The sequence below is a fragment of the Oncorhynchus keta genome, unplaced genomic scaffold, assembly GCF_023373465.1.
Source record: "Oncorhynchus keta strain PuntledgeMale-10-30-2019 unplaced genomic scaffold, Oket_V2 Un_contig_14950_pilon_pilon, whole genome shotgun sequence".
In the NCBI taxonomy this organism is placed as follows: Eukaryota; Metazoa; Chordata; class Actinopteri; order Salmoniformes; family Salmonidae; genus Oncorhynchus; species Oncorhynchus keta.
In genome coordinates this window covers 852752-865008 of record NW_026279044.1, presented here as the reverse complement: position 1 = coordinate 865008, position 12257 = coordinate 852752, and the positions used below count along the sequence as shown (strand labels likewise).

Here is a 12257-nt window from a genome sequence, read left to right as displayed (position 1 = left end):
CCCCCTGCCTTCCCAACAAGTTATGGATCTGGAAACACTTCCTATGTCTTCCACTAGATGTCCTCATTCAGTAGAATGTGGAATGGAGCATATGCTGTGAACTTTGACCTAATGGGGTGAAAAGTTGTGAGTGTCGCAAAGATTTTCATGTGCTTGAAAGGCGCGCTTGGGAAAGAGTGCTTCCTATGTTCCAATCGGCCTCAGATGAACATGGATGTCCCGGTTGGAATGATATTCGATCTGTATGATTATAACATCCTACAGATTGATTCTGCACTTAGTTTGACCAGTTTAAACGAGATTTATGGATATAAAACCTGTAATATGTAATTTGGAAGATGTATTATTCTGGACGTAATTTGGAAGTTTTGATGTACAATTATTCTGGACCAGAAGTCATTTTTGGGGCATTTGAGCTGAAAGTGTTAGCAGATGCAGGATTACTTTATCCTATCCTAGGTATTCCTTAAAGAGGCTGGGGTTTTTGTGGTGGTCTAGGTGTCTCCGGGTAATTTACATTTACATTTAAGTCATTTAGTGGTGATTGACATCCAGTGGAACAGCCACTTTACAATAGTGCATCTAAATCTTTTAAGGGGGGTGAGAAGGATTACTTTATCCTATCCTAGGTATTCCTTAAAGTGGGGTTTCAGGTGTCTCCGGAGGGAGTGTGTTCCACCATTGGGGAGCCAGAGCAGCGAACAGTTTTGACTGGGCTGAGCGGGAACTGTACTTCCTCAGTGGTAGGGAGGCGAGCAGGCCAGAGGTGGATGAACGCAGTGCCCTTGTTTGGGTGTAGGGACTGATCAGAGCCTGGAGGTACTGAGGTGCCGTTCCCCTCACAGCTCCGTAGGCAAGCACCATGGTCTTGTAGCGGATGCGAGCTTCAACTGGAAGCCAGTGGAGAGAGCGGAGGAGCGGGGTGACGTGAGAGAACTTGGGAAGGTTGAACACCAGACGGGCTGCGGCGTTCTGGATGAGTTGTAGGGGTTTAATGGCACAGGCAGGGAGCCCAGCCAACAGCGAGTTGCAGTAATCCAGACGGGAGATGACAAGTGCCTGATTAGGACCTGCGCCGCTTCCTGTGTGAGGCAGGGTCGTACTCTGCGGATGTTGTAGAGCATGAACCTACAGGAACGGGCCACCGCCTTGATGTTAGTTGAGAACGACAGGGTGTTGTCCAGGATCACGCCAAGGTTCTTAGCGCTCTGGGAGGAGGACACAATGGAGTTGTCAACCGTGATGGCGAGATCATGGAATGGGCAGTCCTTCCCCGGGAGGAAGAGCAGCTCCGTCTTGCCGAGGTTCAGCTTGAGGTGGTGATCCGTCATCCACACTGATATGTCTGCCAGACATGCAGAGATGCGATTCACCACCTGGTCATCAGAAGGAGGAAAGGAGAAGATTAATTGTGTGTCGTCTGCATAGCAATGATAGGAGAGACCATGTGAGGTTATGACAGAGCCAAGTGACTTGGTGTATAGCGAGAATAGGAGAGGGCCTAGAACAGAGCCCTGGGGACACCAGTGGTGAGAGCGCGTGGTGAGGAGACAGATTCTCGCCACGCCACCTGGTAGGTGCGACCTGTCAGGTAGGACGCAATCCAAGCGTGGGCCGCGCCGGAGATGCCCAACTCGGAGAGGGTGGAGAGGAGGATCTGATGGTTCACAGTATCGAAGGCAGCCGATAGGTCTAGAAGGATGAGAGCAGAGGAGAGAGAGTTAGCTTTAGCGGTGCGGAGCGCCTCCGTGATACAGAGAAGAGCAGTCTCAGTTGAATGACTAGTCTTGAAACCTGACTGATTTGGATCAAGAAGGTCATTCTGAGAGAGATAGCGGGAGAGCTGGTCAAGGACGGCACGTTCAAGAGTTTTGGAGAGAAAAGAAAGAAGGGATACTGGTCTGTAGTTGTTGACATCGGAGGGATCGAGTGTAGGTTTTTTTCAGAAGGGGTGCAACTCTCGCTCTCTTGAAGACTGAAGGGACGTAGCCAGCGGTCAGGGATGAGTTGATGAGCGAGGTGAGGTAAGGGAGAAGGTCTCCGGAAATGGTCTGGAGAAGAGAGGGGATAGGGTCAAGCGGGCAGGTTGTTGGGCGGCCGGCCGTCACAAGACGCGAGATTTCATCTGGAGAGAGAGGGGAGAAAGAGGTCAGAGCACCGGGTAGGGCAGTGTGAGCAGAACCAGCGGTGTCGTTTGACTTAGCAAACGAGGATCGGATGTCGTCGACCTTCTTTTCAAAATGGTTGACGAAGTCATCTGCAGAGAGGGAGGAGGAGGGGGGAGGGGGAGGAGGATTCAGGAGGGAGGAGAAGGTGGCAAAGAGCTTCCTAGGGTTAGAGGCAGATGCTTGGAATTTAGAGTGGTAGAAAGTGGCTTTAGCAGCAGAGACAGAGGAGGAAAATAGATGTAGTAGATGTAGATCTAGGGTAGATGAACAAGGTGTTTATCTTTCATTTGAGGTATTGGACTTGTTAATGTGTGGAGGTTAAATATTTCAAAGAATATTTTTGCATTCCCTGCGCCACCGTTTCAGCTGAACGGCACGGGTGTAGTTCCCGCATGGGAACCTATAGGGACAACAGGTTTTTAACTTCTCTGGGATATGAACTGAACAACAGCCAGTGAAATTGCAGGACGCCAATTTCAAAACAACAGGAATGCCATAATTAAAATTCCTCAAACATACAAGTATTATACACCATTATAAAGATAAACGTCTTGTAAATCCAGCCATACTGTCTGATTTCAAATAGGCTTTTACTGCGAAAGCACACCAAACGATTATGTTAGGTCAGCACCTAGTCATAGAAAACCATAGAGCCATTTTCCAGCCAAGGAGGGGGCTCACAAAAGTCAGAAATAGTGATTAAATTAATCATTAACCTTTGATCTTCATCAGATGCTACTCACAGGACTTTGTTACACAATAAATTTGTGTTTTGTTCGATAAAGTTCATCTTTATGTCCAAAAACCTTATTTGAAATTGGTGTGTTATGTTCAGAAATGCATTGTCTCAAACAAACATCCTGTTGCACAAAGGATAGTAACATCTCATCCTGTGTTCTTGGAATCTGAATATCTGGACTTGTCCAGTGACTGCTGAGAAAGATCAGCTGACAACAGGGGAAAGTCCTTGTGGCGGCACGGAGAGACGGCTGACAGGAGGGAATAGACCCCACTGGGACAGTCATGGGGTAGCTTCCCATTTCTGTAGTTTCCCATGCTTCGCAGTATGTTGGAAACACCCGCTTTAGCTGCAGAAAGTCAACATACGAGAATACCCCTAGAGTCTGCGAGAGCGGGGGCGGAAGATGACTCATCGGCTGACAACATGGTAACGACTGGACTGGAAACGACTACGAGTAATGAGAGCACAGCACAAGAGAACACCACAGCAACTATCACAAGTTCTGCTGCAACAGTGGGCCACAAACAGATGCAGGTAGTTGTCTGTGGTTGGAGGAAAGTTACATCACACCATGGGTTGAGGATCCACCAGGGGAAGAAGGGGTGTTTGGGTAAAGAGAGACAGAGAACTCGCATTGATTACTTTCTGCGAAAGCGATCAAATCAGTCGAATGAAGCACAGCAACTGGACGCAAACCATAGTTTGCAGTGCATCAGTACCTCTGTCATGGAGGACGTAAACTCAAGCACCGAAGTAGCAACTGAGGTGGAACCAACAACAGGAGTGGAACTCACCCAGCCTCCCAGACCTGCAGTCGAGAGTAGACTACCAGGGCACAGACCGTATGTGAAGTGGCCTGGCGCCAGTGACAAGAAGTTGTGGGAAACAGTGAATACTGACCTTACCTTGACCCTCGAGAAACTTCGAGGCACAGTGGAGAAGAAGTTGGAGAGGATGGGGGACATCATCTATGAGTACGGGACAGAAAGATTTGGAGTGGAAGAGGCAAAAGGCGGGAGAAAGGTTCCAACCCCACCAGTTTCCAGGAGGCAACAAGAAATCAAGCGCCTCGTTCAAGAAAGGCGGCAGCTTAAGAAAACAGTGGAATACGGCCTCGGAAGTGGAAAAGGAGGGCATAGAGGCACTTAAGGCTGACATCAAAACCCGGTTGGCATCCCTCCGTAGAGCAGAGAACCTACGGAAACGCAGAAGGAAGAAAGAACAAACTAGAACTCGATTCTATAAAGATCCCTTCAAGTTCCTTAAAAGTCTCTTCACAAAGGAAAAAAGTGGAGCTCTAAAAACAACAAAGAAAGACCTCCTAGAGGAGCACCTGAGAACAACAAACTTTGACTCAAAGCGACATGAACATCTGGCCATCCCATCAGATATCCCACCTATTGAACCCCCGGAACATCATATTGAGACCAGCCCTCCGACATGGAAAGAGGTGGAAATCACAGTTCGACGGGCAAGAACAGTATCAGCCCCGGGGCCAAATGGAGTCCCGTACAAAGTGTATAAGAACGCACCAGACGTCCTGAGGTTCCTCTGGAGGCTTATGAGAACAGCTTGGCAGAAGAAGATAATACCCAAAGTGTGGCGTAGGGCAGGCGGGGTCCTGATCCCTAAGGAGAAGGATGCAGTGAACATCAGCCAATTCCGCCCAATCTCCTTACTGAATGTTGAGGGTAAAATCTTCTTTAGGGTCATTGCCCAGAGGATGGCCGAGTACCTGCAAAGGAATGCGTACGTCGATACATCTGTACAGAAGGCAGGAATATCAGGGTTCTCTGGCTGCTTGGAACATTCCAGCATGATCTGGCACCAGATCCAAATGGCCACGGTGGAGAAAAGGGACCTCCATGTAGTCTTCCTCGACCTCGCCAATGCATTTGGCTCTGTGCCCCATGAACTCCTGTGGTCTGCCTTCAGATTTTTCCACATACCGGACACCATCACAAACCTGGTGAAGTCGTACTTCCAGGATCTGCAGTTCTGCTTCACCACCTCAGAGTTCACCACCTCATGGCAGTGCCTGAATGTAGGTATAATGGCGGGATGTACCATTTCTCCGTTGGCATTCACAATGGCAATGGAGGTTATCATCAGATCCTCAAAATGGGTTGTTGGTGGACAGCGAGTCGACTCTGGTTTCCGCCTCCCTCCACTCAGAGCCTACATGGACGACATTACAACATTGACCACCACTGTCCCATGCACCAGGAGACTGCTCAGAAAACTCGAGAACATCAGCTGGGCCCGTATGAAGATTAAACCATCCAAGTCACGCAGCATCTCGATTGTGAAGGGAGTACTCTCTGACCTGAAATTCTTCATCGGAGATGACCAAATCCCAACAGTGTCTGAGCAGCCGGTAAAAAGCCTTGGAAGGTGGTATGATGCAAGCCTGAAGGATAAAGACCAGGTGCAACAGCTGCACAAAGACATCAGTAGTAGCCTACAGTCCATCGACAACACCAAGCTACCTGGAAAGTTAAAGGCCTGGTGTCTGCAATTTGGTCTCCTACCCCGGGTGTTGTGGCCCTTAGCACTGTATGAGGTTCCAATCTCAACAGTGGAGAAGATGGAAAGAGGAGTCACAGGCTACTTAAAGAAGTGGCTCGGAGTTCCACGATGCCTTACCACCATAGGCCTCTATGGAGATGGTGTCCTCAAGCTGCCCTCACCAGTCTAACAGAGGAATTCAAGTGTGCAAAAACCAGGCTCCAGATGACACTGAATGAATCTCAAGACCCAGTGGTGAGCAACAACGCGCCGACCTTGGCAACTGGGCGCAAATGGAGGCCAGGAAAAGCAGTCCAGGAGGCAACAGCAGCCCTCAGACATGCTGACATTGTGGGTCATGTTCAGCAAGGGAGAGGAGGCCTTGGGCTAACTAGCCGTGCTGCTTGGAGTAAGGCCACTGCACCAGAGCGGCGGAAGATGGTAGTGCAGGAAGTACGCCATCAGGAGGAGGCTGCAAGGTGGGCCAAGGCAGTCTCTCTTGCCAAACAGGGACAGTGGACTCGATGGGACAGTGTGGAGAAGAGGAAGATCAGCTGGAAGGATCTGTGGGCCATGGAAGCGAGGCGGTTGAGCTTTTCCATCAGAGCAACATATGACGTCCTTCCAACACCAGCCTTCACCAATGGTATGGTGAAGATCCGGACTGTGCCCTCTGTTCCATGCCAGCCAACCTCAGGCACATTCTCACAGGGTGTAAAACCCTCACCCAAGGACGCTACACTTGGCGTCACAACCAAGTCCTTAAAAACCTTGCGTCCGCCCTGGCGGACAAGCGAGCTGCCACCAACTCCCTACCACCCACAGCAGCATCACACTCCTTACGGACAAACTTTGTCCGCGAAGGGGCTAAACCACCGAAGAGCGGCTCTACACCATTAGAGCGAGACCAGCTGCGCTTGGCCCGCGACTGGAAAATGCTAGCTGACATTGGCCGGCAACTTGTGTTTCCTCCGGAGATCGCAACCACCACCCTAAGACCTGACATGGTGCTCTGGTCCCCTTCACTCAATAAGGTCTTCATCATTGAGCTCACAGTACCCTGGGAAAACTCAGTAGATGAGGCTTATGAGCGAAAACATCCAACCAGGAAGTGGGAAATCTGAGGTTTGTAGTTTTTCAAGTCATTGCCTATCGAATATACAGTGTCTATGGGGTCATATTGCACTTCCTACTGCTTCCACTAGATGTCAACAGTTTTTAGAACCTTGTTTCAGGCTTCTACTGTGAAGGGGGAGCGAATAAGAGCTGTTTGAGTCAGGTGTCTGGCAGAATGCCATGAGCTAAATCATGCTCGTGGCCGTGAGAGGTAGCTGCGTTCCTTTTCATTTCTAAAGACAAAGGAATTGTCCGGTTGAAACATTATTGAAGATTTATGATAAAAACATCCTAAAGATTGATTCTATACATCGTTTGACATGTTTCTACAAACTGTAATATAACATTTTTAACTTTTCGTCAAAACTAAGCGATCGCGCATTGAGCATTAGGATTACTGGGCTAATCGCGCGAACAGAAATGAGGTATTTGGACATAAATGATGGACTTTATCGAACAAAACAACCATTTATTGCCTGCCATATGAGTTCTGTTATACTCACAGACATCATTCAAACAGTTAAACTTCAGAGTGTTTTCTATCCAAATTTAGTAATTATATGCGTATTCTAGCTTTTGGGCCTGAGTAGCAGACAGCATGATATCATGTTTTATGTTTATTTGTATTGTTTTCTTGTTTCTCGAAGTTGTTGCAACCCCTATTACTAGCCTGTTCAATATCTCTTTCGTATTGTCTGAGATCCCTAAAGATTTCAAAGCTGGCGCGGTCAGCCCCCTCTTCAAAGGGGGAGACACTCTAGACCCAAACTGTCATAGACCTATATCCATCCTGCCCTGCCTTTCTAAAATCTTTGAAAGTCAAGTTAACAAACAGATAACCGACCATTTCAAATCCCATCGTACCTTCTCCACTATGCACTCCATTCTCCACCGAGCTGATCATGGGTGCACCTCAGCCACGCTCAAGGTCCTAAACGATATCATAACCGCCATCAATGAAAGACTGTGCAGCCGTCTTCATCGACCTGACCAAGGCTTTCGACTCTGTCAATCACCACATTCTTATCGGCAGACTCAATAGCCTTGGCTTCTCAAATGACTGCCTCGCCTGCTTCACCAACGACTTATCAGATAGATTTCAGTGTGTCAAATCGGAGGGCCTGTTGTCCAGACCTCTTGCAGTGTCTATGGGGGGTGTCTATGGGGGTGCCACAGGTTTCAATTCTCAGGCCAACTTTTTTCTCTGTATACATCAATGATGTCGCTCTTGCTGCTGGTGATTCTCTGATCCACCTCTACTCAGACAACACCATTCTGTATACATCTGGCCCTTATTTGGACACTGTGCTAACAAACCTCCAAACGAGCTTCAATGCAGTACAACACTCCTTCCAACTGCTTTTATATGCAAGTAAAACTAAGTGCATGCTCTTCAACCGATTGCTGCCCGCACCGTCCCGCCCGACTAGCATCACTACTCTGGACGGTTCTGACTTGTGAATATGTGGACAACTACAAATACCTAGGTGTCTGGTTAGACTGTAAACTCTCCTTCGAGACTCACATTAAGCATCTCCAATCCAAAATTAAATCTAGAATCGGCTTGCTATTTCGCAACAAAGCATCCTTCACTCATGCTGCCGAACATACCCTCGTAAAACTGACTATCCTACCGATCCTTGACTTTGGCGATGGGGCGGCAGGGTAGCCTAGTGGTTAGAGTGTTGGACTAGTAACCAAAGTTCAAATTGCAAGTTCAAATTTAGAACTGTCTGTCGTTCTGCCCCTGAACAGGCAGTTAACCCACTGTTCCTAGGCCGTCATTGAAAATAAGAATTTGTTCTTAACTGACTTGCCTAGTAAAATAAAGGTAAAATAAAATTTACAAAATAGCCTCCAACACTCCACTCAGCAAATTTGGATGTAATCTATCACAGTGCCATCGGTTTTGTTACTAAAGCATCATGTACTACCCGCAACTCCGATCTGTACGCTCTCGTTGGCTGGCCCTCACTACATATTTGTCGCCAAACCCACTGACTCCAGGTCATCTATAAGTCTATTCTAGGAATTGCCCCTCAGCTCACTGGTCACCATAGATACACCCACCCGTATCACCTGCTCCAGCAGGTATATTTCACTGGTCATCCCCAAAGCCAACACTTCCTTTGGCCGCCTTTCCTTCCAGTGCTCTGCTGCCAATGACTGGAACGAATTGCAAAAATCACTGAAGCTGGAGTCTTATATCTGCCTCTCTAAATTTAAGCATCAGCTGTCAGTACTTACCGATCACTACCTGTACACAGCCAATCTGTAAATAGCACACCCAACTACCTCATCCCCATATTATTACTTACCCTCTTGCTCTTTTGCACCCCAGTATCTCTACTTGCACATAATCATCTGCACATCATTACTCCAGTGCCTCTATGGCCTATTTATTGCCTACCTCTCTACTCTTCTACATTTGCACACACTGTACATAGATGTTTCTATTGTGTTATTGACTGTATCTTTGTTTGTGTAACTCTGTTTGATTTTGTCGCATTGCTTTGCTTTATCTTGGACAGGTCGCAGTTGTAAATGAGAACTTGTTCTCAACTGGCCTATCTGGTTAAATAAAGGTGAAATTTAAAAAATGAGGGCTGCAGTAGATATCTCAGATGAGGGGAGTGAGGCCTAAGAGGGTTTTATAAATAAGCATCAACCAGTGGGTCTTGCGTTAGGGAAATACAGAGATGACCAGTTTACAGAGGAATATAGAGTGCAGTGATGTGTCCTATAAGGAGCATTGGTGGCAAATCTGATGGCTGAATGGTAAATAACATCTAGCATGTCAAGAGCACCCTTACCTGCTGATCTATAAATTATGTCTCCATCATCTAGCATGGGTAGAATGGTCATCTGAATCAGGGTTAGTTTGGCAGCTGGGGTGAAAGAGGAACGATTACGACAGACATCCCCACCCCCTCTCTCCTCTCATAGGTTGAACAGTGATGCCATGGCTCTTCTGAACCTGCTAACAGCCTATCAGAAGAAGCACCTGGTGGAGTTCCTGCCTTACCACGAGTGTGACGCCCAATCACGTCAGGCCCCTGATCTAGACTGCCTGGTCAAGCTCCAGGCTAACCACACCCAGCACCGCCACATCATCTTCCTCACAGGTATCACCACCATCATAATTTTCACAACATTATCATTTATTATCCTCTTCCTCACTCACTGCTTTGAGAATCTCTCTCTATAAGGCATTTTTCTCTTTGTAAATCAGAATATTTACTTTTCCAGTTGAGCACCCCTCTTTTGTTGTTTGCCCCTAAAGAGAGGCGGTTTGAGATGTTCCTGCAGTACTCCAGGAACGGCATCGTGATAGCGAACATCGATGACATCATGACAAGTTTTCACAGCCTAATTGGCTGCAGTGATCTGAACGAGCTGCCCACGCCGCCCTCTACTGGTGGGTATCATGAACAATGACTTCACAATTCAAATGCATAATTCTTTGTGATGGCAAGATATTTGTGAACAAAATTTTCAAAAACGTGTGGCCAAATGTGAAATATTTTACTTGAATGTATCTATAACCTTTTCCTTCTCTTCCCCTCGTCCCCCCTCTCCTCTCACTTTTTCTCCCCCTCTACTCCTCTCTCAGCAGTGCATGACGAGTATGTAGAAGAGGAAGATATGTCGCTGGACTCTGATGACGACACCCAAAACCAGCTTATCGCCAAGCCCCCTGCCCAAAGACAGGAGGGAGGAACAGGAGGGGGAATGGGGGACGCAACCCAGCAGCCCCCCTTACCTGAGTCAGACGATTTCCGCCCCCCTCTTCCCGACCAGCTCAACACCCCCGGCCGACACACACCCTCCTCCCTCTCTTACTCCAGCGGCACCACCAACCTGGCCGACTTCGCTGCTCTCAAATCAGCCATCTCCCAGTTCAAAGCCTCTAACCAGGTTGGGAGGGCAGGCTTGGCGGACGTAGGCAGCACTTCGCCAGGAGCGTTTGCTGTCAACCCCCACCAGAGCTTCCTGTGTCCCTCCACCCAGTGGGCATCCTACTCTGGCTCCTCCGGCTACACGGCCTCCCCGGCCTACCCCGCCTCACCCTGCAGCAGCAACCAAGAACAGGACTACAGACACCCAGCCACAGCACCTACTACAGCCCCAGGCTCCACTCTCACCACAGGGCCTCTGACCAGCCAGGCCCCCCTCACCCTATCAGACATCCCCCAGCCTCCCCTTCCACCACATCTCACGTTGGGTGGGGCTCTGTCTCAGTCATTTAGGATGCCTGGCTCTGATACTGGAGCAGCAGGGGTTGGTGTTGGAGCATCCTTCTCTATAGCCAGCAGTACTAGCATTCTGTCAAGCACAGCCATAAAGGTCTCTTCCTTTTCTCCATCCACTGCACTTACATACTCAGACCCTGCTGTTGCCTCCTTAGGCCTGGGCTATTCTCAGAGCGAAATGGCCCAGCACGGCTACCTGGAAGGGGTCAGCTCCAGCACTAATGGGACCCCCACCCAGCAGGGGGACAGGACACTCAGTGGGCCTGGGGAGAGCCCATGGGGGTTAGGAGGTGGAACACCTAACAGCCAGGGAGGGGCCACGCCTGGCTCTGTTTCCCACAGCGGTCTCACCCAAAGCGGGGAGAGGGAGAGGACAGGCACTCCTGGTGGCAGTACCCCTGGAAGTCAGGGGGGCCGGACTCCAGTGAACAGTATAGAAAGCCTTGGAGCGGGCATGGCTATTGCCTCTGTAGCCACCAGGGGGGGCTCAATAGCTAGGCCAATGCTGCCAATCCTTGGAGGTACTGGAGGTAGTCGAGGCGGCGTGGCCAGTGTACATCCACTCAGCGATGGTCGCTTCAGCTGTATAGGTGCTATGCCTGGACAGATGGATGGGGGTATGGAACGCGGGAGCATGGTTTCTAGGGGAATGGGTCCCGGGTCGTTAGGGGAGTGCCGAGGTAGAGGAGCCCCACCTGAAGGCCCCTGGCCCAGGCCAGGTGAACAAGATTACTACTCAGATTACACATACTCACACAACTACTCCCCCTGAACAGACGATCATAATTATAGAGGGGGTAATGGGCACGTCACACTGGTAGAGCTGAATGTACATATTTACTTGTCATAAACACATTGAATTGATACTGGACAGAAGGATCCTGTTTTTTTTTTTACAAATAAACTTGATACAGGCAGTGCCGAGTGTCGTTACTGTCGTGTATAAACGTACGCTCTTTACATGTGAGCCTTTTCAGACCCCTGTTCCAACCACTATATTTATAATTGCCAAGAAATGTAATGACCTTCCACGCTTTTCGGTTTTGTTTTATTTTTTGTTATTTTCGGTTTTAGAACAGTTTCTGAACAAGGGGGAAGAGACAGGCTATTTTTTTTTTAAAGAAAAAAAACACAAGTGGAAGGCACTCACTTTTCACTGTTGGTTTTCTTTTTTACATCCTTGGTTGTTCAAAGAAGAATATCTATTAAAATAAACATGTTTCAAATTATATGTCGATTTGATAACTATTAGCATAATCATGATGACTAGCAATCTAAAAGCATGCACCACAGCTGTCACCACCTGTTATTGAGTTTTCTTTTTGTATCTGCACACCTGGAGATCAAACCATGAGCTAGTTGTCCTGGCAGCTTTTTGGACATATGAGGGTTAGTCTGTCATGGAGGCGTTATAAGCCAATCGATGGGAGCTACAAATCTATACTAACAATTTGGTATGTAGTGCTAAGA

At 48.3% G+C, this 12257-nt stretch overlaps 1 protein-coding gene across 3 annotated transcripts in view; it reads left to right on the top strand.

Moving 5' to 3' along the window:
* Positions 1–12016, top strand: part of LOC118361454 (protein TASOR-like) — a 32630-nt gene extending 20614 nt beyond the window's left edge. For 2 of the 3 annotated variants that reach the window (XM_035741404.2, XM_035741402.2), the window contains exons 18-20: positions 9481–9659; positions 9818–9952; positions 10148–12016. In XM_035741404.2, the coding sequence (XP_035597297.1) occupies positions 9481–9659; positions 9818–9952; positions 10148–11559 (1726 nt within the window). In that variant the 3' untranslated portion in view covers positions 11560–12016. The remainder of the gene's footprint in view (positions 1–9480; positions 9660–9817; positions 9953–10147) is intronic. The other variant, XM_035741403.2, reaches the window with a different exon arrangement.
* The last annotated feature ends 241 nt before the right edge of the window (positions 12017–12257 follow it).